At 45.1% G+C, this 26419-nt stretch overlaps 2 protein-coding genes across 4 annotated transcripts in view; one reads left to right on the top strand and one right to left on the bottom strand.

The window, feature by feature from the left end:
- The window catches only part of LOC111532671 (vegetative cell wall protein gp1-like), a 39023-nt gene that overhangs the window by 3936 nt on the left and 8668 nt on the right, over window positions 1-26419 (bottom strand). The window contains exons 2-3 of the mRNA XM_031934595.1: window positions 736-1178; window positions 622-695 (exon numbers count right to left, since the gene is read on the bottom strand). Coding sequence (XP_031790455.1) covers window positions 622-695; window positions 736-1178 — 517 coding nt within the window. The remainder of the gene's footprint in view (window positions 1-621; window positions 696-735; window positions 1179-26419) is intronic.
- The window catches only part of TCF20 (transcription factor 20), a 112040-nt gene continuing 85627 nt past the window's right edge, over window positions 7-26419 (top strand). For all 3 annotated transcript variants that reach the window (XM_026448417.1, XM_026448416.1, XM_026448415.1), the window contains exon 1: window positions 7-308. The gene's annotated coding sequence lies outside the window, so the exon portion shown is untranslated. The remainder of the gene's footprint in view (window positions 309-26419) is intronic.

Genomic DNA, 26419 nt, shown 5'->3' with positions numbered 1-26419 from the left:
CCTGTGTGTTGGGAGAATGGAGAGAAAAAACCCCGAGCCGAGCCGCTTTCGGCCCCTGCGAGGCGGCCGTGGCCTCCGCCAGGGGAGCCCGCCCTGAGGCGCGCCCGACCGGGGAGCGAGCGCGCGGGCCGGAGCGAGCCTCGAGGGGCCGCGGCCCCGGCCCGCCCCGCCGCCGGCCCGGGCGCCCGAGCTGGAGGCGGCGGAGCCACCCCCACCCCCACCCCGCGCAGCGCCGCCAGCCGTCGCCACCGCTCCCTCCCCTCCCGCCCCCGGCGGAGGCCGAGGGACTGGGCGGGGGGCTCCAGCAGGTAACCGCCGCCCGGGCCTGAGGGGCAAGGAGAGGGTCGGGCCTGAGGGACTGGGGCCGGGCCGGGGTGTCCGGCCTGGGGGTCTGGGAGCAGAGGTCCTGGCCGGACCCAACCTGGGAGTGCGGAGCCTCCTGGACTCCGAGCCAGGGCTTGAGGTGCTAAGGGGAGTGTTGCTGCCCGGCCCGACCCGAGAGTGCGGGTAGGGGCCCGGGCCAGGCCTGGCGTCAGAGGGCTGAGGTGTCTCGGGCCGGCCCGGGGATTCGGCGGAGCTTGGGCGCCGGTGTTCGCCCGAGGGTGCGGAGGGAAGGTTCCTGCTCGTCGCGCGAGGCCTTGGGTGCAAAGGCGGCGAGTGTGAGCGGGCGGCGTCCGGGAGTCAGCGCCGCCTGCCTCGGGGCCCCTGGCAGCGCCGGGGGCACCGCACGCCTGCCTCGGGGCCCCTGGCAGCCCCGGGGGCACTGGCCGCGCTCGCCTCTTGGCTGCGGGCTGGAGGCGAGGCCAGCGGGGCTGGGCCGGGCTCTGGGCGGGAGGGCTCCGCGCTGGGGCGCCCGGGAGGACAGGGGCCCGTTTACTGCCATGTGAACACCTGAAGCCATGTGGACGCGGCTGCTTCTCGCCTGTTGGGGGCGGAGGGCAGGTACCGGCGGGCTGGGAGCAAGGTCCCGGCGCAGGACACACTTCCTGTGTGGGGCGGCCTCTCCTCCCGCGCCGCGGGGAACAGGGCGGGGTGTGCGAGCCGGGGTCTCTGGGCGAGGGAGCGCTCGTTTGGGGATCTGAGGCTCTCGTCCCTTTTTCGGGGGAAAGTGGTGGTTTGAAGGAGCGTGGCCAATCGGGCCGATTCCTCTCAGGCTGCGGCCGGAGGTGCACTGTCCTCTGGGCGCCGGAATGGGAGTGGAATTTAGTGAGTTGGGGGGCGGTGCCGAGGAGCGGCCGTCTTCCTCTGCTTGTGTGTGGGATTATTGTCGGTTTCTGTGGTTGCGGATACCAATACGGTCTGCTGGTCTGTATTCAATCCTTTCGTCTGACCTTAGGGGTCAGGTCAAAATTAGGATTTTCCCCTTTTCCTTTTTGCTTTTTTCCCTGGAAGATTAGATGTCTCTGGTAACTGCTGTAAAATGGATGGAATTTTGGAGCTATTATCTAACAGGCTGATCTTTGAATGATAATTGGACCCTTATGTTAACAGCCTCAGTGAAGAGTGAAGAGTTTTATACAGCATCTTCCGCGGGGTAGCTGTTTGATGGGTGGGGTAACTTCACTGAATTCCAACCTAGGAGACCAGGAATCTGCTTACAGCTCTGACGCCAAATAAACTGCAGCCCAGGGCAAGTTACTTACCCTCGTAATTTCCTCATCTGTTAAGTGAGGATTCCCAGGTCAGACAGTACAGGGGTTTGTGGTTTTGCTTTTTTATCTCTCATTTTGTGCTCTGTTTTAGCCATAGGCAACTTTTCTGAAAAATGCAGACTGTACCTTAGCTGGCTTTTAAAAGCCTGTCTTTTAGCTTCCAGCCTTTGCCTTCAACAGAGCATGAAACTTAGTCAGGGTATACTCTTTTTTGAAATCCCACTTGCTGTTTGGTGCTTCAGAACAGAAAGTGTGTTATTCTGATCTGGGTGGAATGCACCTTACATATTTTTTGTCTTTGTGAAAGAAGTTATCAGAAATACTTCAGAGAATATTTGTCTACGTGGGAAATGTGTGGATAACATGTGATTGGGTCTGTGTATGTTGGCTCAGAGGAGTTCCAAGAGCTTTCTACGCAGGGGATTGTGGAGGATCCGGATCTTATTAAAGTTCTTCAAAGGACATTTGACATTTGGCTAACGGTTGAAATTTCCAGCCAGCTTCAGCATTCTCAGAGTAGGGGGACGAAGTAGAATGCCACAGAAGTAGAATGCCACAGAACATCGCCTGTGAAATGGTATGCTAGTGGAATTAACTGTCACCTCAGGGTGCACTAATTATTTGCCTCCCCCAACTTACTCCTCACTGGTAGCCAATGCTCTGCAGATGCTGAGGAACCGCAATTAGTTTCACTGATTTTATGGTGTGTGAAGGCCTTAGGCCATGCTTTTGACTGGCAAGTATTTCTGTACCAATCTCAGAATTTGTTTGTCTTAAATTTCTAGAACTGTGCTGCTTGGCTGGATATGTGCCAAATATGGTACAATATGGCTTTCTCAGATCACTTTTTATTTTTATATTTTATTTTTTTTAATTAAATCCCCTTTTATTTATTTATTTATTTTGAAACAGTGTGGTGTTCTGTCGCCCAGGCTGGAGTGCAGTGGTGCAGTCTTGGTTCACTGCAGCCTCCGCCTCCCTGGTTCAGGTGATTCTCCTGCCTCAGCCTCCCGAGTAGCTGCGATTAGAGGCGCACACCACCACACCCGGCTAATTTTTGTATTTTAAGTAGAGGCAAGGCCGGGCGCGGTGGCTCAAGCCTGTAATCCCAGGACTTTGGGAGGCCGAGACGGGTGGATCACGAGGTCAGGAGATCGAGACCATCCTGGCTAACACGGTGAAACCCCGTCTCTACTAAAAAAATACAAAAAACTAGCCGGGCGATTTGGCGGGCGCCTGTAGTCCCAGCTACTCGGGAGGCTGAGGCAGGAGAATGGCGTAAACCCGAGAGGCGGAGCTTGCAGTGAGCTGAGATCCGGCCACTGCACTCCAGCCTGGGCGGCAGAGCGAGACTCCCTCTCAAAAAAAAAAAAAAAAAAAAGTAGAGGCAGCATTTCGCCATGTTAGCCAGGCTAGTCTCGAACTCCTGACCTCAGGTGATCCGCCCACCTTAGCCTCCCAAAGTGCTGGGATTACAGGTGTGAGCCACTGCGCCCGGCCTATATCACTTTTTGATTCAATCTCTTTGAACAGTTTCTAAAAGGATCCCAGCATAGGGGCAGAGTGTTTATGGTACTGACTTTGGAGATGGTTTGGTAGTAGTTTTCTTGTGTGTTACTGTCAGGCCTGTCACTGTCACTTTTGTGTTTGTTTTATTTTTTGAGAAAGAGTCTTGCTCTTGTCGCCCAGGCTGGAGTGTAGTGGCACTATCTCAGCTCACTGCAACCTCCACCTCCTGGGTTCAAGCGATTCTCCCGCCTCAGCCACCCGAGTAGCTGGGACTACAGGGGCGCACCTCCGTGCCCAGCTAATTTTTGTATTTTAGAGATGGGATTTCACCATGCTGGGCAGGATGGTCTGGATCTCTTGACCTCGTGATCCACCTGCCTCAGCCCCCCAAAGTGCTGAGATTACAGGTGTGAGCCACTGTGCCCAGCCCACGAGTAGACACTTTTATATAGCCACACAGATTATTTGGAATTTTCCAGAATAAACAATTTGTTAGGATTTGAATTATGACCTTGTGTTCAGTGTGGTGTTTAAAAAACTCTGATTACTCAAATTGGTTTTGTTTTTTCTGTTATTGTTGTTTTGAGACGAAGTCCAGCTCTTGTTGCCTAGCCAGGAGTGCAGTGGCGCGATCTCGGCTCACTGAGACCTCCACCTCCTGGGTTCAAGTGATTCTCCTGCCTCAGCCTCCCGAGTAGCTAGAAATACAGGCATGCGCCACCTCGCCTGGCTAATTTTGTATTTTTAGTAGAGACAGAATTTCTCCATGTTGGTCAGACTGATGTGGAACTCAACCTCAGGTGATCCGCCCGCCTCGGCCTCCCAAAGGGCTGGGATTACAGTCGTGAGCCACTGCTCCCGGCCTATTAAATTATAAGCAGTTATCACACTCACATGTGTATTACGCTTGTCTTATAACTTACAAGGGAAAAAATTGTTATAAAATTTTCATTCAACAAAGTAATTTGTATGTATTTATGTGAGAGAAGGTTGCCAAAATTAGTAAGATATCCGGAGACGTGGCTTTTAGGTTTCATAACCTAGTAGTGGTATACTTTTTTTTGAGATGGAGTCTCTCTCTGTTACCCAGGCTGGAGTGCAGTGGCACAGTCTCCGCTCACTTGAAAACTTCTCTTTCTAGGCTCAAGCGATTCCGCTGCCTCAGCCTCCCAAACAGATGGGATTACAGACTCCTGCCACCGTGTCTGGCTATTTTTTTGTATTTTCAGTAGTGATGAGGTTTTGACATGTTGGCCAGGATAGTCTCAAACTCCAGACCTCAGGTGAGGTCAGGAGGTCATTCCCCTGCCTCAGCCTCCCACAGTGCTGGGGTTACAGATGTGAGCACCTGCCCAACTTCTAAAAAATCTGTAAGATAAAATGGAATGTAATTGAAATGATCACATTTACTTGGAGTTGGACTTTTTCTCATGAGTCCAACCTAAGTAGGAAAAAATGCTGGCATTTGTATAAAAAGCCTTTGTGCTAGACTCTGTCCAAGGCATTTTAAATTGTGTTACAACATCCACCCAGCCAACCTTAGAGGTAGACCATCTTTCCTTTCCCTGAGAGGTGGTAGAGCTAGTGAGGGTCAAGGCTTAGATATAACCCTCCCCCTCTTAGCTCCAGAGCCTGTACTGTACTAGATTTTTTGCCTGCTCAAGGCACAGATCAGTCAGTGGTAAGTGTGGCCCTGGAATCCATATCTTCTTGCTGTGCCCCGCTTTTTTATTTTATTTTATTTATTTATTTATGTATTTATTTATTTATTTATTTATTTATTTATTTTTGAGATGGAGTCTCGCTTTGTCGCCCAGGCTGCAGTGCAGTGGCACCATCTTGGCTCACTGCAAGCTCCGCCTCCCGGGTTCACGCCATTCTCCTGCCTCAGCCTCTGAGTAGCTGGGACTACAGGCGCGCACCACCACACCCAGCTAATTTTTTGTATTTTTAGTAGAGACGGGGTTTCACTGTGTTCGCCAGGATGGTCTCAATCTCCTGACCTCATGATCCGCCTGCCTCAGCCTCCCAAAGTGCTGGGATTACAGGCGTGAGCCACCGCGCCCGGCTATTTTATTTTTTTATTTTAAAGCTATGATGAATCTGAAATCTAGATTCAGGTGAAATACTGGAAAGGGTGGTTTTTGAGACTGCTTATGCTTTTGTGATCCCCTGGGAGTTTCCTAAACTTTTACCTAGCCCATACTTGGTCAGTTTTGCCAGTGTACGTGAGATTTAATCTATGAAAAATTTCTCTTTTCCTACTTCATTCTGTCATTCTGTCCTGAGGTGAAAACTGTGGTATCAGCTTAAAGAGTAACATAATACATAAAGGGCTGTCTGTCTCTCTTCCTGACTAGTTTACAATGCACTGGAATCATTTTGTAGGGTGACTGCTCTCACTCAGTTTGACCGGTTGGGACTCAAAAGATATATTTACCAAAGACAGTTCTTTCCCCAGTATATGCCTTAAGCCTTCTTATCATGGGGACTTTGTGTTCAAGGCACCATAGTACTCATTCATTCTCTCTGGGGCTTTGACTCTACTGTCTTCATTTTCTTTTTGTGGAGGTAAAGAAGTAACAAGATAAAGCAAAACAATAAAACAATTGGAGTAAAACGGTACATGAAAGTGACACCTTTGAAATACAGTAAGCCTGGGCAACATAGTAAGACCTGGTCTCTGCAAAATAAAAAAACCAGATGTGGTGGGTGCCTGTAGTCCCAACTATTCAGGAGGCTGAGGTGTGAGGATCATTTGAACCTGAGAGGTTGAGGCTACAGTGGACCATGTTGTTGCCATTGCACTCCAGTCTGGGAGACAGAGCAAGACCCTGTCCAAAAAAATGAAGTAGAATACAGTATACTGAAATCAAAGTATTTATAGTTAGAGCATAATTTGATCACATCGCACTGGATAGTTTTTGATTATTGGTTAGGCTGTTGAAAGTCCTTTAATACCCTTGATACATGTGGTATGGGTGAAAAGGGTCTCATGGCGACAAACACAATCAGTACTTTCTGTGTAAGAGCAATGTTTGCTTTGTGGGTAATATGCATGACCCAGCAGGAAGATGAACTAGAACGTGAGTTAGCTGGTATATCCGTGACTTATTATCTGGTGCTTCATAGTGGGGAATTAAGAAAGAAGACTACTAGGGGAAATATCATTATTGCAGTATGCGTATGTAAGCTGTTCTGTAGGAAAGAGTAGAAATTCACTGGAACATTTGATATCAGTCTGATTGGAAGATGGTTTGCACGTTTGAACATCATGTCCCTGAATGTGAATTAAAGTCCGCATGTGTGTGTGCGCTAATTTTCGTTAACAAGTATTTACAGGCATTCTCAGCATGGGAAGTGCAATGGTGGACAAGAAAGAGCCTACTCTGGAGACAGACTGTAAACAGTAAATAAAAATGTCAGGTGATGATAATAGCGGTGAAGAAAATAAGAAAACAATGTGAAATAACTCAGGGGGTGTTACTTTAGAGTGGTCACAAAGATACTCCCTGTTCTGAAGCCTTCTCTGCCAGTGGGGCAGTTGAACTTGATCTGTGGGCTGGATGAAAATGACATTAAACAAAGTAAATAATTTGTTTTAGCCCTGAGCATCTTGAGAAGTTAATCCAAAGGATGGAAGTGGGCTGGTTTGAAGTGTTCCCTCTGTTTATATCTTTATGCTCTGTGAATAGGGACCTGGCTCAAAAGAGCTTAAGGGAGATCATTAGTGGTACCTTGTAAAGGCTAAGAAAGAGGAGTGCTGGCTGCTTTTTTTTTTAATCATCCTGATAAAAAATATAGAGATGTATTATAATAGTGAGTGTTAGTGTAGGAAACATGTCTCTGGTTGTGTCTATTGCCCCCCCTCCCCCCGCTCCCCTACTTTAGATCTAGACCTGTAGTTCATGTTTCTTTGTTGGGAATCCTCTATTTGGATAGGGGGCTGGGGATATCAAGGCAAGCAAGGAAAGCTCTAAGCAGAGGCTCTGGCAAGGGAGGGAACCATGCAGATCAGACAGGCTTTGTTAACCATAGCCAAGAGGGTTCATCCTCTCAGTCTTTCCCAGCCAGCTGGCATCCAGCATGCCTTCTCCCACCCCCTTTCCATACTCTGATGATAGAATTTTAGAGCTGGAAGACACCTAAGAAATTGTCTAGTCTAACCCTTTGGCTTTACAACTCAGGAATATGCCAAGAGGGTGGTAATTTACCCAAAGTTATGCGGCTTTATACTGACAGAATCAAGGGTAGGACCTGTTCTTTGCCATCTGTGCCCCATGTTCTTACCAGTATAGTTGACAGTGGCTCTTGAGTGGAAAAAGGAAGCTCCTGGGTGTTAATGTACTCAGGAAAAAGCCTATTATAGTTCCAATCTTAAGATATCAAGGGGAGACAGTACACATCAGTCTTGAAAGCAGAGACAAAATTGTACTACTGTTAATTTTCACAAAGATATGTAGTGTTGGCTTCTTAGGCCCCGTTGGTTTCTCTCATCCTAATTATGCCTTGGTCCAAAATAGGCGACATAGAGAAACTTCCTTTGCCGTGATCAGAATTAGTTCATTTAGAGTGAGGCCTTTTAGATGTAGGGTGAAACTCCTGATAGGTGGTAAAATGGGTTTCTAGAATTGAAAAAGAGTTAAGGCTCCAGCAGTTGTAAGTTCTTTTACCTCCAGACCTCAGTTTCAGAGAAGCCAGATTTCACTGCTGCATTTAGAAGTGCCCTAAGGATGAAGCACTACTTTGAAAGTCTGGAGAATGTTCCCTGTGCTTGGCAAGAATAGGGATTCTTGAGAAGTCAAGCAGGGAAGTACTTCCCTGGGCGTTTCCCTGACTTAGTGCTGTGGGAGACCAATTACGTGAGGACAGATTTTGTATCCCTTTGGCAGTGATGTGAGAGGATACTATTGCTGAAGAAAGTCCACGTGATGGAAGGCAGCAGAGCGTGTGAAGGAGGATGCGCAACCTCATCCTGGCTCCATCACTTGCTATCAGTGACTTCAGGCATTTTGCCTGAGCTGTAGTTTCCTCATCTGTGCAATGGAGATATATCTTCTTTTGGGCTATTGGGGGAAGGAACTAAAATAGGAAAAGTATATGGTGAAGTGGACTGCCTGCAGGTGGCACTTAGAATGGTAGCTGTCTCATTAAACCATCAGTCTGTGTTGTGCTGTATACTAAGACACTGGACTAGAGCAGGGCTGGTCCCTGCCAATTCTGTTGATTTTATGTCCTCAAATATTGGCCTAGTAGATAGTAGAGAAGGGCAATTAAATAAGGGTATCGAAAGTGTTCTTATAAGGGGAATAGAAGGTGCTGTACCAGGTGTGTGACCCTGACTTGAAAGATCACTAGAGGGTTCTCAGAGCAGGACCATGTATTTCCTCATCAGCCTGCTGAATTCAGTGTCTCTTCCCACCTCTGGTTGTTCATCCTCTTACGCTTGACCATTGGTATTCTCCAGACCCTATTTTTTCAGTGTCCTGTCTCCCTTGGTGATCTCTGGTCTCCCCAGGCTTTTGTGTTTGTTCATAAGCTGACGATCCCCACATTGACATCTTCAGCTAGATGTCTTCTAGCGCCTTCAACTCCTGCTCGACACAGCGGCTTGACCATGTCACTGGTATCATGAGCTTCTTAAGTCCAAAACTGAACACTTACTCCTCGCAAACTCTTTGTCCTACATTTGTCCCCCAGTCCATAAGTGGCTCTACCATTTACCCAGTTTCTCAAATCAGATTCCTCCTTTTCTCTCACCAACCTCTACCTCTAAATCTATCACCGAGTTACTGTCAGTGCTATTTCCGTAAGATAACTTCTTTCATCTGTACTGCCACTACCCTCTTCACCTCTTACCTGAAACATGATGATGGCCGCCTCATTTCTGCTCCTGTCTCTATTCCACTTCACCCAGAACGGCCAAGAGTCGTGTGTCTGCTTAAAATCTTTTAATGGTTTCCCATAGCACTTAGATTCCAAACTCCTCCACATGGTTCACAAAGGCCGGAACAATCTGGCTCCCACCTGTCTGACCCTCCTGCTGCTTTTGCTCACGGCCCTCCAGTCACATTCACTTTTTTTTTTTAGGCCCCGGAAGGTGGCAAGCTCTTTCCCATCTCTGGAACCTTTTGCAAGACGGAGTCTTGCTCTTTCGCCAAGGCTGGAGTGCAGTGGCCCAATCTTGGCTCACTGCAACCTCTGCCTCCCAGGTTCAAGTGATTCTCCTGCCTCAGCCTCCCGAATAGCTGGGATTACAGGTGCCCGCCACCAGGCCCAGCTAATTTTTGTATTTTTAGTAGAGACAGTGTTTCACCATGTTGGCCAGGCTGGTCTTGAACTCCTGACCTCGTGATCTGCCCACCTCGGCCTCCCAAAGTGCTGGGATTACAGGTGTGAGCCACCATCTGGAACTTTTTAGTATACTATTTCCTCTGTCTATAGCCCTCTGGCAAGGCTAGCCTTTTTCTCATCCTTCAGGATATTTGTTGAATGAATAAGAGGCAGCAAAGGGGATAGGGCAAGGAGGAAAGTGTCCTCTGAGTGTATCTACAAAGGTCTAAAAAAAAAAAAAAAAAAAAGATGTGGAATGAAATATATTTGAAGAGCTGAAAGACTGTGAGTTTGGTTGTGGCATAGGTAAGAGTTATTTAAGCAGAACACGTAGGACTCAGGCAGCTGGAACTTGAATGCACTGCTGATGGGAGTATAAAATGATACAACCACTTTGGAAAACTGGCAATTTCTCAGAAAGTTGGACATGTATCTGCCCTGTGACCCAGCAGTTTAATTTCTAGGTATTTATCCAAGAGAAATGAAAATGTCCACAAATATGACTTACATGAGAATATTGATAGCCAAATGATAACCAAAACTAAACAGTCCAGATGTCCATCAGCGAGACAGTGGATAACAAGTCGGCATGTTCATACAATGGAAGACCACAAACAATAAAAAGGAACAAACTACAGACACGTGTAATAAGGATTAATCTCACAAATATTATGCTCAGTGAAAAGCCAAACAAAAATCATATGTAATGGGTGATCCCACTTAACAGCATTCCAGAATGGGCAGAACTTATTTGTGAACTAGATTTCAGATGGATGTTCCTTCTTGAATGGAAAGGAATTGACTAGGAGAAGATGTGAGGGAACTTTTTAGAACATGAAAATGGCTAGGTCTTGATAGGCACTCATCAAAACTGATTAAATCGTATGCTGTATGTGATTTAACTGTAAAAATCACCTGTAACCTGCAGCCAGAAACAACGCAGGAACTGTTCTTGATTCCTTTTCCCCCTCAGTCTCAACATCTAATTGCCCAGCAGGCTCTGTTCACGTTATATTCAAAACATATCCTGAGTTTGGGCCAGTTGTGGTGGCTTACATCTGTAATCCCAGCACTTTGGGAGGCTAAGGCAGGTGGATTGCTTGAGCCCAGGAGTTTTAGAAAGGCCTGGTCTACGCAGTAAGACCCTGTCTCTAAAATGTTTTTAAGTTAACCAGGCATGGTGATGTTCATCTGTGGTCTCAGCTACTTGGGAGGCTGAGGTGGGAGTATTGCATCAGCCAGCTGTGATTGTGCCACACAAAAACCATATACATACATGTATCTCATGAATTTGTTCCCTCTCATCTCAAGAACCGTACCTTCTTATCTGAACTGCATTATTAGTTTCCTGTTTTTCTTACCCCGTTTTTACCTTCCTCCCAAACCATTTTTTCCACTTATCAGCTAAAGTGATCTCTTAAAAATTCAAATTTGATTATGTCAATTGCCTTCCTAAAATGCTCCAGTGGTTTTTCATTGCTTTCATGGTGGTCAGCAGGGTCCTATCTAACCTTTGTCTCCCTCTGAACCCGTTGACCTGGTCTCCTTGCTCCCTAAGCTATGGGTTTGTTGGCCTTCCCTGTTTCTTGAACTCCTCAAGCTTATTTCTACCTTGGCTCCTCCTTCTGTCTGGAACACTCTGCTTCTCAAATCTTTGACTTGTTTCTGTTTGTCATTCAGGTTCAACTTAAATGGAACTTCTGAGAGGTTTTCTCTGACCCTTCCTGTCTAAAGTAGTGCCCCATTGCATCACCCTGCCTTGTTTTGTTCATAGCTTTTATTATAGTCTGAATCTATCTAGTCTTTAAAACATTTTTAAATGTATTTATTTATTTTTAAAACATAGAGACAAGGGTCTCACTTTGCCCAGGCTCGTCTTGAACTCCTGGCTTCAAGCGATCCTTCTGGGATTACAGGCATGAACCTCCATGAACAGCCTGAATTTATCTTGTCCTTTTGTTTACTTCCCTCTTCCTCTTAGGATTAAGCGTGCCTCCTTCACCGTTATATAGGCAGCAGTATTTGATACACGGTGGGCCAGATGTGTTAAGTGACGTTATTGAGGACAGTGGTGTTAGGATGAGAGCTGTTGAAGATAGACTTGGTGAGGGAGGAGGTGCCAAGGAGAGGCAAGACTTCTTTTGGGAAACTAGGTGATGGCATTGCCATTCATTGAATTAGGAAACAACTGAGGAAGTGAAAATTGGAATAGGGTATAAAGTGATGAACTTGGTTTTGAATGTAAGTTTGAGATGCTTGTAAGGCATCACGTGTTTGAGCACGGATCTGCCATTTAGGAGAAGGAACTGGCCTATAGATTAAAACTTGGAGGTTTGCATATATAACATAATTCCAGCCTAGGAGTACATGAGATTGCCCTTAGTGGTAGATGAAGAAGGTGAATATGTGGATAAGTTGTTTCTACCTTGTTTCCTAAGTGATGGGCATATCCTCCTAGTAATAGAGACTTAGCTTAGGTCTCAGCCCCTAACAGGTTTTGTAGTTTCAGAACCCCCCAGGGAGTTATGTTATTCTTGCTAACAATGACAAGTGCTCACAAGCCCAGAACGGAAACTGAGAAAAGGGAAAAATTAAGGGAGCATGGTGGCTCTTAAATAGCAGCAGGGCTGCAACCAGATAAGCTGGAGGAAACTCCAGAGAGCATGGAACCAGGGAAGAGTTTTTAATGTCAGAGGCAGTAGACAAGATTACTGAGAAATGTCAGTTGGGTGGAGAGGGAGGCAGGCTTCTGGGGAGTGATAACTGAAGCTAGATTGTCATGTGTTGATGAGAAAGGTGAAGCGAAGACAGTAAATTGGGAGTCAGTCCTTCCTAAAGTTTGGCTGTTGGAGAAAAGTAAAATACAGATGAAGGGAGAATCTGGGATTAAGAGAAGAACTCTTTTATGTGTTTTTTTTCTTTCAACATAAATACTTCTTATGGAGTTATGTCCTGATAAACCCATCCATCCTAAGTCAAAAGTATATTTAATACACCTAGCCTACTGAATGTCATAGCCTAGCCTTAGATGTGCTCACAACACCTACATTAGCCTATAATTGGGCAAAATCATCTAACACAAAGCCGATTTTATAATGAAAGTGTTGAATTTATTGAATACTAAACTGAAAAAGTGAGAAGCAGAATGGTTATGTAGGTACTCAAAATAGGGTTCCTACTGAATGCTTGTCACTTTCGCACTATCCTGAAGTGAAAATCCTAAGTATATGAGAAACCAGAGCATGCTGATGAGGAGCCAGCACACAGGATGGTGTTGAAGATGCAGGAGACTGAGAGGATGTTGGATTGAGGGCCTTCCTGGGGAACTCAGAACCCAGTGTGATCCCCTGTGATTGGCGTTGGGTAGTAAGAATATCCTTCTCCCAGAGGAGAGCAGAGGTGCGAGCAGAGGTGTGTGGGTGAGAAGCAGACTGCACACAGGGCAGGAATGTAAGGAATACTCTTTGCACACTGAAAATCCTCTGCCTAGGGAGGAGGAGGGGGTGTGGAGAGTTGGAGATTTCAAGAAAGCATGAAAGATTTTAAGAAACTTCCTGCCAAGCAGATAGAGCTGACTAAGGAAACAATAATTGTAAGGATAAAGTAAGAAAGTAGTTAAGATGAGCTTTCTACTTCCTGGAATTTTAGAGAAACAGGTCAGACCTTTATAATTCTTTGTCTAGTTTTGGATTCCAGTGATTTGGACACAACTTTTTGTGCCTTGTGTCTGGCAATTCCACTGTTCCCCATACACTTCTGCCAATCCCATTTATTAGACCAGTGACTTGTAAATTATTTCAGAGCCCTCACATGTTATTAAAAAATATGTATGTAGCACTAGCTGTGTAGGTAGGTGGCAGTGTAGTAAGTGTTATATCAAAACAGAATAAGATGGGAGTAAGCCAGGGGGCACTCTCATCTCTTCCGTGCTGGGCTCCCCCAGGTCTGCAGAGGCATTTTGGGGCACAGGTGGCCTGGCTGGGGTAGAAATGAGGGTCATCCTCTTCCCAACTCCAGCCAGAGCAACTCATCATCTCTCTTATCTTTTGGGTATATCAACATAAGATTTTTGCTGAAAAAAGACTTGCAGAATATTTTCAAACACCCCTTCACTAGGCTATAAGGCCCTTATAGTCAGGCCTGTGTTTTGCTTTTATAGCCCCATCGTCTGCATTGTTGCCTGTCAGTGCATTGAGAATGAATGTAACCATTTTGCCTCTGAGCCTCTGCTCTCTAATACTTTTTCCTCCTCCCCATCTCTAGCCATATATTACAGTTAAAATAAAATGTGTCTGTTTCATCGCAAATTTGTATATTCTTAGGTGATCGCCATTCCTTCTTAATCGATGTCTTTATGTCCTGTTCACATAATTCTATTAAAGTAATTTTGAATTTGGATTTGTTGTAGAAAACTTGGAAGGCTCTTCTTTTTTTTTTTTTTTTTTTTGAGGCGGAGTCTCGCTCTGCCGCGCAGGCTGGAGTGCAGTGGCCTGGCCGGATCTCAGCTCACTGCAAGCTCCGCCTCCCGGGTTCACGCCATTCTCCTGCCTCAGCCTCCCGAGTAGCTGGGACTACAGGCACCCACCACCTCGCCCGGCTAGTTTTTTGTATTTTTAGTAGAGACGGGGTTTCACCGTGTTAGCCAGGATAGGATGGTCTCGATCTCCTGACCTCGTGATCCGCCCGTCTCAGCCTCCCAAAGTGCTGGGATTACAGGCTTGAGCCACCGCGCCCGGCCAGGGAAGGCTCTTCTAACAGTAACTAAAATCAGTAAAGAATAGGAGAAAAAAATCCAGAGAAAATATAAGGAGGAAAACCATTGCAGACAGGGCAGATGGAATATTAGCAGTTTAGGTGACAAACCCAGAGAACCACCTGCCCTGTAAGGAATGCTGGGTATTTCTCCTGGAGGGTTTTATTTTAATTTTTGAGACAGGGTCTTGTGCTGTCACCTAGGCTGGAGTGTGGTGACATGATCATGGCTCACTGCAGCCTTGAGTTCCTGGGCTCAAATGATCTTCCTGACTCAGCCTCCTATCTGGGACTACAGGCGCATGCCACCACACCCTGCTAATTTTATTTATTTTCTTTTGTAGAGATCGGGGTCTTGCTTTGTTGACCAAGGTCTGATTTTGAACTCCTGGCCTCAAGCAATCTTCCCCTTAGGCCTCCCAAAGTGCTGGGATTACAGGCGTGAGTCACTGTGCCTGGCCCCTGGAGAGTTTTAGAACAATAAAATGGAATTGTTACTCCATGGCAGAAGTATAGAGAACATGCCTGCCAGATTCCAGCCAGAAATAAACGCAACATACAGTCAGTGTAAATGAACCTGAACAGATTTACCAGTACCTGCACATTAGTAGACAGATGTAAATGAAAAGGTACACTATGCATTGAACTTAATGCTACTTTTTTGGTTTTTTTCCCTAATAGATGTGAGTTTAAATATAGCAGGAATAGGATTTTCATCTTGTTGAAGTCTTTGTGGAAGTAGATTTAAGTTCTAGCATATTCAGTAGGAGAAATTTGAGCTGGAATGAAGGACATCACAGCCTGCATAATTTGTTAAATGTCTCTTTTTAAAAAAAAAAAAAAAAAACAAACTTTGCTATGTTGGCTAGCATATGTGCTGAAAGTTGGCTTCCCCTAAAGATAAGGGACACAGGCCAAATGAAGCCTATGGGAATGAAACACATCAGAGAAAATAAAAGAAAAAAAGAAAATTTCTGTTCAGCCAAGATTGCAAAGTAGTTGCCATGCTAGGCACAAAAAAAAAAATCAAATAAAACACTTCACTTTTCCTTAGAGTTCAGGGTCTATGGGAGAGTCCAATATGGAAAATTAATATTTCTCAAACCTATGAAGGATTGATAAGGCTGTAATGGTGGTGTAGCTGGAGTGCTGGGGAGAACTAGGCAAGAAGCTGTTCCTCCTCATTAAGTATGGGAAGAATATTGGAGGAGGTTGTAGAGGAGGGGGCATTTGGATGGACGAGAGAGAGACAAGTGGAAGACTGGGGAAAAGCATTCCTGAGAGGTCTTTTGGGAACCAAGGCTCAAAAGTATGTAGCATATTATCAGTCAAACCTTGGGCTCTCAGGCTAAGGGCCTGGAGATGACAGAGAGGGGAAGGTCAGAAGGGAGCGTGGGCCTAATAGTATCAGAGCAAGGTAGGAATAGCTTTGAACCTGGGGCTGGGGCACTTAAGTCTCATAAATGGAACAAAGTTTTGTGAAGAGAGGTGTGAATACATGGTTGGGGGCATTGTTCTGACTGCAGAGGGATAGTGGTGGGAAGGAATAGGGAAGAGCCGGAAATAGATGATGAATTGATCATTTTGGCCTCTTACTGTTCTGATTTTCTCATGGCCAAAGCCCTAGTCTGCACAAGAAGGATCTGTAAAAATTTAGCAATTGGCTTAAATAAAATGGATTTACAGGAAATTTCGGCATCAACTCATTTTGATTCCAAAACAGATTGGCAAGGATATTTTATGTACCCAACCTTTTTAATAATAAATAATGTGATTTTTTTTTTTTTTTTTTTTTTTTGAGATGGAGTCTCACTCTGTTGCCAGGCTGGAGTGCAGTGGCACGATCTCAGCTCACTGCAATCTCTTCCTCCCGGGTTCAAGTGATTCCCCTGCCTCCGCCTCCCAAGTAGCTAGGACTACAGGCGCGTACCACCACGCCTGGCTAATTTTTTTGTATTTTTAGTAGAGACGGGGTTTCATTGGCCATGATGGTCTCGATCTCCTGACCTTGTGATCTGCCCGCCTTGGTCTCCCAGAGTGCTAGGGATTACAGGCATGAGCCACCGTGATGGGCCAACAATGTGAATATTTTTATATAAATAATAAATTCCAAGAGCTAGGACTTGTTCTAAACATTTGACAAAAAAATTAGGAAGTAGTGTTATTACCTCTATTTCAAATGAGGAAACTGAATCACAGGTTGAGTGACTTGACCAAGGTCACCCAGCTATTAAGTAGCAGAGCCAGGATTGGGAATTAGGAAAAACTCACCTCTAATCATGTTTTTCCTCTACTTTCTTTTTTTTTTTTTTTGAGACGGAGTCTCACTCTGTCGCCCAGGCTGCAGTGCAGTGGCACGATCTCGGCTCACTGCAAGCTCTGCCTCCTGGATTCATGCCATTCTCCTGCCTCAACGTCCTGAGTAGCTGGGACTACAGGCGCCCAGCACCATGTCCAGCCAATTTTTGTATTTTTAGTAGCGACGGGGTTTCACTGTGTTGGCCAGTATGGTCTCCATCTCCTGACCTTGTGATCTACCTGCTTTGGCCTCCCAAAGTGCTGGGATTACAGGCGTGAGTCACTGCACCCAGCCTTTTCCTCTACTTTTTTTTTTTTTTGAGACGGAGTCTTGCTCTGTCCCCCGGGCTGGAGTGCAGTGGCGCGATCTCCGCTCACTGCAAGCTCCGCCTCCCGGGTTCAAGCCATTCTCCTGCCTCAGCCTCTCGAGTAACTGGGACCACAGGCACCCACCACACCCAGCTAATTTTTTGTATCTTTAGTAGAGACAGGGTTTCACCATGTTAGCCAGGATGGTCTCGATCTCCTGACCTCGTGATCCGCTCACCTCGGCCTCCCAAAACGCTGGGATTACAGGCCTGAGCCACTGCGCCCGGCCTCCTCTACTTTCAAACCACAACGGTCATCAACACAGACGACTTCTGTGGCCAAATGTGTGTAGGTTATTCCCTACGCACCAAGCAGCGAACACCAGCAGGGTGTCATCTAATTCAATTCTGACACTGACTACACGGAGATAGTGTCAGATGCCACAGGTTGGGTGCTAAGTCCCCAAGACTGTGCCCCACATTCCAGAAACTAGTCACAAGTCCAGGGCCTCCAGAACTTCTGATTGATTGGCTCAAAGTTGGGGTTCCCACAGCCCCCTCTCTGAGTTCAGTTAATTTGCTGACAGAACTCAGGGAAACACTTAGATTTACGAGTTTTTTAATAAAGGATATTGGAAAGGATACAGTTGAAGAGATGCGTGAAACAATGTTTGGTGGAAGGGGCATGGAGCTTCCATACCTTCCCGGCCACCACCCTCCTGGAACCTCCATGTGTTCAGCATCCAGAAGATCCCCAAACCTTGTCCTCTTGGGTTTTGTTGGTTTTTTTTGTTTTTTTGGTGGTTTTTTTGGTGTTTTTTGTTTGTTTTTTGAGTTTAGGAGTGGAGGCTTAATAGGCAAAAGAGGAGAGAAAGAGAAACAACAGTGCTCTCTATAGAGAGAAGAGTCTAAAATGGAGACCGAGAGCCTCAGAATGAAAGGACAGAGTTGGAATTCCGCTCCTCTGTTCACAGTTTCAATGAATGTTGAAATTTGATATCCCAGACGAGGCCACCAGTATGATGCAGCTACGTTGTCTGGGCTATATACGCTGGGGTTCATTGTCACGCTCCAGGAAAATTTAAGACACGGACACACACGAGGAGTTTAGGAGCAGAGGTTTAATAAAAGGCAGAAGCGGGGGGGGGATCTTCTATAGACAGAGGGGTTTCAGAGCGGAAAGGACCTCCTCTTGAATTTTTTTTTTTATTTTTTGAGACAGAGTTTTGCTCTTGTTGTCCAGGCTGGAGTGCGGTGGCATGATCTTGGCTCACTGCAACTGCAGGCGATTCTCCTGCCACAGCCCCCAGAGTAGCTGGGATTACAGGCGCGCGCCGCCGAACCCGGCTAATTTTTGTATTTTTAGTAGAGACGGGGTTTCACCATCTTGGCAAAGATGATCTTGATCTCCTGACCATGTGATCTGCCCGTCTCGGCCTCTCAAAGTGCTAGGACCAGCTCCTCTTGGATTTTTATGGAAGTTTCCTGATGTCAGTATTTCTTCTCCCAGGGTATAGGGTGGTACGCCCTCTGAGGAGGGTCTTAAGAGCCACAGTCTGAAAGGTGGGGAAGGGTTAGAGTCCTGCCTTAGGGCAGGTGAATGGAGGGCAGGTGAGAGATTGTTTCCGCAGGCCTTAACGTACCCAGTATTATAACAGAAGACTGTTACAAGAGCTGGACCAAACCCAGTATATATCTATATCTATGACACCACAGGCACCCTGGCTCTGGACTCTATGTCCTTAACTTGTACCCTGTGTGAATCGGTTTAATTTAAATGAGCTGGAATATAACTTGCAGGATAAGTTTGTGGCCATTTGAAGAGGAAGAGTTTAGTTTTGGATTGTAGAAACAAACAAAAGGAAAGTGGAGTGGAACTGGAAAGTGCGATCCTGGGATCTACCTGGGAGAATAGTCTGCTGTGTGAGGGCAAGGACCTGTCTGTTCCCCATCATACTCCCAGCATCTAGAACAGTGCTTGGTATGTAGCTAATGCTTAGCAAATATTTTTGAGTGACTCAGTAAATGAAATAAAATTTTGCTGCCAGCTCTCAAAGGAATATGCTGTGGAAGCTTCGTTTACTGTTTTTTTGTTTTTTTTGTTTTTGAAAGGGAGTTTCGCTCTTGTTGCCCAGGCTGGAGAGCAATGGCACGATCTCGGCTCACCGCAACTTCCACCTCCTGGGTTCAAGCAATTTTCCTGCCTCAGCCTCCCAAGTAGCTGGGATTACAGGCATGTACCACCACGCCCTGCTAATTTTGTATTTTTAGTAGAGACAGGGTTTCTCCATATTGGTCAAGCTGGTCCCAAACTCCCGACCTCAGGTGATCCACCCGCCTGGCCTCCCAAAGTGCTGGGATTACAGGCATGAGCCACCACGCCTGGCCTCTTCAATTACTTTTTTCTCTTTGGTTCATGGTTCAGGATCCTTTCTGAATTAATGAATTTATTACTTGTTTTTACTGAACGTATTTTGTTCAGCTTTTCAAGGAATGCCAGTTCACTTTTATTGTTTTCAGAATTTAAAAAAAATCAACTTGCTTTCAAAATCAAAATATTAGATTTTAACATTCCAGCGTAACTTTTTATATAAAACTTTTGTTGATGCTTTTGGTTTTTTGTACGCCTATATTTAAGGTGTAAATCTTGAAAATATTACTAAGGAATTGGAATTGACATCTGATTATAGTAGTTGAGATAATATGTTTCTCATCCTTTTTAGAGAAGTTTAATAAATATTTTTCAATAGACCAAGCATTATCTGCTTTTTTTTTTTTTTTTTTTTTTAAATATTTTGATACTGGCCTATCCTGTATATGTTGAAGAAGCTTTCTTAGTGAGTGATTCGTTAGGATATTCTCTCCCTGGAACCCAGTGACACAGTGCAACTCAAGTAGCATCTCTACTAATGTAAAGTCACAACATTGATCATGTAGAAGTCATGTATCTGATTTCATTAGCAAATTAATAGGTGGTATAGGTTTCTAAGGAAGAGTAACTAATACATTCTCTCTTCTTTAGTTTACATTAAATCATTAGGGAATAGGGAAATAGGAATTTTTTTGTTTTGCCACTTATAAATGAGTAAAGCCTTAGTTTTTTGTTTTCCCTATGGCCCCCTGTCACTTGAAGGCCTTAGTTTTATAAACCAATATTTTCCTTCTCTTACTGACCTGATTCAGTTTTATTAGCCTTTCATTAAAATATATACTATATACTTCATGATATTTTATTTTTTGTTAAACATTTGACTCTACTAAATTAAATATTTGAAAAAATCTCACTATAATAGTATTTTTATTCTAGAGTTAAAATGGTTGTATGAAGTTATCTTTGTTGAAATAGTTATATATAGGGATAATTATATACGTTTAAAAATGCCAAGATTGTTACTCTAGTGTTTTTTTTTTTTTAAAAAAAGCTTTTAAAGGCTGGGCGCGATGGCTCATACCTGTAATCCCAACACTTTGGGAGGCTGAGGTGGGTGGATCATGAGGTCAGGAGATTGAGACCATTCTGGCCAACAGGGTGAAACCCCCGTCTCTACTAAAAATACAAAAATTAGCTGGGTGTGGTGGCGTGTGCCTATAATCCCAGCTACTTGGGAGGCTGAGGCAGGAGAATCGCTTAAACCTGGGAGTTGGAGGGTGCAGTGAGTCGAGATTGCGCCGCTGCACTCCAGCCTGGCGACAGAGCTGAACTCAGTCTCAAAAGCTTTTAAAACTATCTTGTGTGTGGATAAAGGTGACTTTTAAGACTGTTTTATAAAATATTACCCAAGTTTATGTTTGTAGATATTAGCTCTCCCAAAGGTTTCTTGAATATTTGTTTCAGATGGGTATAGGCCATAGTTCTGAAAGAAACAGTTCTTTTTTTTCCTTTTCTTTTTTCTTTTTTTGAGACAGACTTTCGCTGTGTTGTCCAGGCTGGAGTGCAGTGGTGCGATCTCGGCTCACTGCAACCTCCGTCTCTTGGGTTCAAGCGATTCTCCTGCCTGAGCCTCCTGAGTAGCTGGGATTATAGGTGCGTGCCACCACACGCGGCTATTTTTTTTGTATTTATAGTAGAGACAGGGTTTCGCCATGTTGGCCAGGCTGGTCTTGAACTCCTGACCTCAGGTGATCTGCCCACCTCAGCTTCCCGAAGTGCTGGGATTACAGGCATAAGCCACTGCGCCTGGCCTAAAAGACACAGTTCTTGATGCCATAATCCCAAATACTGAAATCTCAAAATATCAAAATCCAAAAAATGTAATTCTGGAAAAAATAATTTAAAAAAAATTATTTAAAAAACACTTATTTGGGCCAGGTGCCGTGGCTCACACCTGTAATCCGAGCACTTTGGGCGGCCTAGGTGGGCAGATCACTTGAGGTTAGAAGTTTGAGACCAGCCTGGCCAACATGTCAAAACCCCGTTTCTACTAAAAATACAAAAATTAGCCAGGCATGGTTGCATGTGCCTGTAGTCCCCACTACTCGGGAAGCTGAGGCACGAGAATCACTTGAACATGGGAGGCAGAGGTTGCAGTGAACTGAGGTCTATGCCACTGTACTCCAGCCTGGGTGACAGAGTGAGATTCTGTCTCAAAAAAAAAAGACACTTGTTTGGCCAGGTACAGGGTCTCACACCTGTAATCTCTGTATTTTGGGAAGCAAAGGTGGGCAGATTGCTTGAGCCCAGGAGTTCAAGATCAGCCTGGGCAACATGGAGAAACCCCGTCTACCAAAAAAAACAAAACAAAACAAAACAAAAAAAATTAGCAAGGTAGCATGCACCTGTAGTCCAGTCACTTGGGAGACTGAGGTGGGAGGATCTCTTGGGTCTGGGAGGCAGAGGTTGGAGTGAGCTGTGATAACGTTGCCTAGGCAACAGAGCAAGACTTTATCATCAAGAAAACAAACCAAAAAAACACTTATTTACATTTTTAAGGGGGATTTATTTGAGAAACATAAAACATGACAACACTTCATAGGCCACTTAATATAGTTTGGATATGTTTCCCTGCCCAAATCTCATGTTGAATTGTAATCCCCAGTATTGGAAGTGGAGGCTGGTAGGAGGTGATTGGATTATGTGGGTGAATTTTTCATGAATGGTTTAGTACCATCCCCTTGATGCTGTCCTCGAGACAGCCACTTCTGGCGAGATCTGGCTGTTTAAAAGTGTGGCACCTCACACTCTCTCTTGCTCCGTCCTCATCATGTGATAGACCTGTACCCCCTTTGCCTTCTGCCATGATTGGAAGCCTCCTGAGGCCTTCCTAGAAGCAGATACCACTATGCCTCCTGTACAGCCTGCAGAACTGTAAGACAATTAAATCTCTTTTGTTCTAGGTATTCCTTTATAGCAATGCAGGAATGGCCTAGTACACAATGCAATAGTAACAAATGTATTTTGCAAGTTTACTCACTCAGTATACTAACAACAGTTGCATGGGTGTTACATTTTTTAACTGTGGTCCTCTGAAATACTATGATGGACAAACTAGGTCTTTTGATGAGGTAGTAAAAAGCAGGATGGGTCATCACTATATGTGCAGTCGCCTGAAGAGCAGAGATCTTGTCGAATTTTATCTTTCACAAAAGCAGATATAGAAAAAGGACATCTCGTTTACTGAGGAAGTTTCAACTTTTTTTTTTTTTTTTCAGACGGAGTTTCACTCTTGTTGCCAAGGCTGGAGTATAATGGCCTGGTCTCGGCTCACTGCAACCTTTGCCTCCTGGGTTCAGGAGATTTTCCTGCCTCAGCCTTCCAAGTAGTTGGGATTACAGGTGCCCCACCACCACGACTGGCTAATTTTTGTATTTTTAGTAGAGACAGAGTTTCACCATATTGGCCAGGCTGGTCTCGAACTTGTGACCTCGGGTGATCTGCCCGCCTTGGCTTCACAGGTGCTGTGGTTACAGACGTGAGCCACCATGCCTGGCCAGTTTCAATTTTATTTGAAGAGACTATAGTCTAGCTATGTTGCCCGTGCTGGGGTGCAGTGACTATTCACAGGCATGATCATAGTGCACTTCAGCCTCAAACTCCTGGCCTCAAGTGATCCTCCTACCTCAGCCTCCCTAGTAGCCGGGACTACAGGTGCTCCACCACACCTGGCTTCCACATTTTTATGTACACAGCCAGTGCTTACACACAAAGTCAGTGTAGTGATAATGTACTTTTGTGGAGTTCAGTTTGCAAAAAAATGCATAGAATTAATTAGAACTCCCTAAGTCTCTACACAATTTATACTTCCAGTATTAGAAATGATGTAAAGATAAAATAGCATAGCGAATTGGCACTACATGTGAAGGAGAAGAAATCATACACCATTGAATAATTTGGCAGAGGAGATTTCATGTATTTTTTATCTGCATTTTCACTTCTGCGATCCTCAAAACACTTGCTACAGTTTTATTTGCACAGTGGTTGTGATCCACAAATTTTATAAGTATATACTGTCTATTTGAAAGTCTGATTATTGCCTGGCCATTGCAGTTTCTGCTTTTGCAGCACCAGTAATAATTAGCTTTTAAACTTTTATCTTTTGCCATTAAGTAGCTTTGTACACTTATCAGAGCCTTTTTGCGAGGAAACAGTTTCACAGATCTCTTCAATTGTGCTATAAAGAATAAAGTAAGAAGAAATGATACTCAGCTTCCCCAACACCAAATCTGTATTAGTCAGGGGTCTCTAGGGAGACAGAACCAGTAGGATATGTGTATAGATACATAAGGGAATTTATTAGGGGAATTGGCTTGTATAATTATGGTGGCTGAGAAGTCCCACGACAGATCATCTGCAGACTTGAGACCCTGGGATGCCAGTAGCATACCTCAGTCCAAATCCAAAGGCCTCAGCTAATGGTGTTATCTCTCGGTCCAAGGTCAAAAAGCGTCAGAACCCAGGGGGCCACTGGTTAAGTCCTGGAGTCCAAAGGCTGGCAAGCATGGAGTTCTGATGTCCAAGGCAGCAGAAGAAAAGTCTGTCCCAGTTCTCAGCAATTCACCCTCTGTGTACTCTCTGGGCTCCTGGCTGATTGGATGGTACCCACCAACATAGAGGGCCCTCCTTGCCTGCTGAGACTTCGCACACTAATCTCCGGAAACACCCTCACACACACGACACGGTGCTTTACCAAGTTTCTAGGTGTTTGGTCAAGTTGATAGCTAAAATTGAGTCCACAGATCTATCCTTGGCAACTTGGTACCCATAGGCATCTCCTTAAACCATACTTAATTTCCAAATAATGACAATAGCAAGGTCATAGTTCCACCTAGCATGGTGTAACTATTGTGTACAACCAAAACTATGCAAATCCCCTGCCCCAAAATTTGGCTTTTGGAATTTCAACATTTGGGATTTTAATCTTTTGGGGTTGTGATTTTAAACATTAGGGATTTTTAGACTTTAGTCTTTTGGGATTTTAACATTGAGGATTATGGCATTTGGGATTATGATTGGTACTGATTTCAGACAGTTTTTGCTAAATCTAGTGTTTAGATATAGCAGCAAAATAATTTCTTTGTGTATTTAATCACTGATCTAGTAAATCAGTAGTTACCAAGTACCAGGCACAGTGCACTTTTTATATTCATTATTTAATTCTCTCAGAATAACCCGATAAAGTCAATACTTTATCTGTAAAATGGGGATAAAGAAACAGACTGAAGAGAGATTCATTCATTTGGAAAAGGTTACTCAGCCACTAAGTGATAGAGCCAGGGCTATCATGCAGCTCTATGTGGCTTCAAAACCTGTTGCTCCCTTTTAATGTAAAATGTATGCTTTGTGAAAATGTACATCATGTGGCTACTGCTTTCTCCCCACACTGACAGGCCTTCCATGACCACCTGAGCCCAGGCAGCCCCCCAACATGAGTACATGCTCTCTCCCTCTGCCCTATTCTCTCTCCTTCACAGCATTTATCTGACAGTCTTGTCTTTTATCTGTTTCCTTCACAAAATGTAGGCACCATGGAATGGAAACTTGGCCTACTCCATCCGTGTCTGCATCCCTGTTTCCTAGAGTAGAGCCTGGCACACGGTAGGAGCCAACATATTTGTTGTAAAGACTGTGAACCAGAAGGTTATGTCAGTCCACAATATTCACTTTTTAAATCACTTCTTTAGAACAGACTGTTAATTTGTCCTTTCTAGTCAGCAATTTTAAGTGAGGGAATTGAAGAGAGGTGTCTTGAAGAGATGTGGAGGAACCAGTCAAGTAGGAGACAGGTCAAGGCTTGTGGAAGTAGAGATTGGCAGTGGTTTGAATGAGCATAGTGCTGGACCTGCTTGAGCTCTTGTAGCTTCGTGAATAGTAATCCTTTTTCCCCAGTCCCTGGTCTAGTGTCTTCCCAACTACTGCCAGAAAGTCTTCTGAAAGGTAGCTCTTGTCATATCCTTTTCATTGTGTACTGAATTAAATTTAGACACCTTGCCTTGGTCTTCAGGGTTCCACAGTAGGACCCTTCCCTGCCTCTCCAGCCCCATCTCCTGGTTTCCCCACTTGTATTCTCTGCTGCAACTTGGTGTCCCAGAGGTGCCTCTATTTCCAGGTCTGGGTGTGTGTCCTCTTTTCTGTTTTCCATCTTTTTTTTTTTCTTTTTGAGATGGAGTCTCGCTCTGTTGCCCAGGCTGGAGTGCAGTGGCACAATCTCCACTCGGCTCACTGCAAGCTCTGCCTCCCGGGTTCATGCCATTCTCCTGTCTCAGCCTCCCGAGTAGCTGGGGTTACAGGCACCCGCCACCACACCAAGCAAATTCTTGTATTTTTAGTAGAGATGGAGTTTCACCATGTTGGCCAGGCTTGTCTCTAACTCCTCACCTCAGGTGATCCACCTACCTTGGCCTCCCAAAGTGCTGGGATCACAGGCATGAGCCACTGCATGCAGCCTGTTCTCCATCTTTTGAGACAATTATATTTCAAGGCCTTTCTCAAATGTTTTCTTCCTCCATGAAATCTAACATTCCGTTAACTGGATGTTTCCTTCATGACGTTTGTAATTGTCTGGTGCACCTTTAATCTTTGCTTTTTATTATCCCTTTCTATTTTTTCTTTTTTTCCCTGCAAGATGGAGTCTTGCTCTGTCCCCCAGGCTAGAGTGCAGTAGTGCAGTCTTGGCTCACTGCAACCCCTGCCTCCCAGGTTCAGGCGATTCTCCTGCATCAGCCTCCCGAGTAGCTGGGATTACAGGCACCTGCCACCATGCCTGGCTAATTTTTGTGTTTTTAGTAGAGACGGGGTTTCACCATGTTGGCCAGGCTGGTCTCAAACTCCTGACCTCGTGATCCACCCGCCTCGGCCTCCCAAAATGCTGGGATTACAGGCATGAGCCACCGCGCCCGGCCTATTATACCTTTCTAAACGTGTTCTTGCCCTCCTTCCGCAGCCCTCCCTGAGGGCAAGATTATGGTATTGTCCCCTGCCGTATCCTTTACAGTCCATTGAACACATGAACAAACAATCATTTTAAAGGTAGAGAAAAACATGTAGGAAAAAAAGACAAACAAGTGGTATTTCATTTTGGCATAGGGAAGACTTGTCCTTTGCTGAGGATTAGTTTTGGTGGTCAGGAACCT

This window comes from Piliocolobus tephrosceles, chromosome 19 (assembly GCF_002776525.5).
Source record: "Piliocolobus tephrosceles isolate RC106 chromosome 19, ASM277652v3, whole genome shotgun sequence".
NCBI classification, from domain to species: Eukaryota; Metazoa; Chordata; class Mammalia; order Primates; family Cercopithecidae; genus Piliocolobus; species Piliocolobus tephrosceles.
The sequence above is the reverse complement of the archived record's forward strand: the minus strand, read 5'-3'. Positions and strand labels throughout refer to the sequence as shown.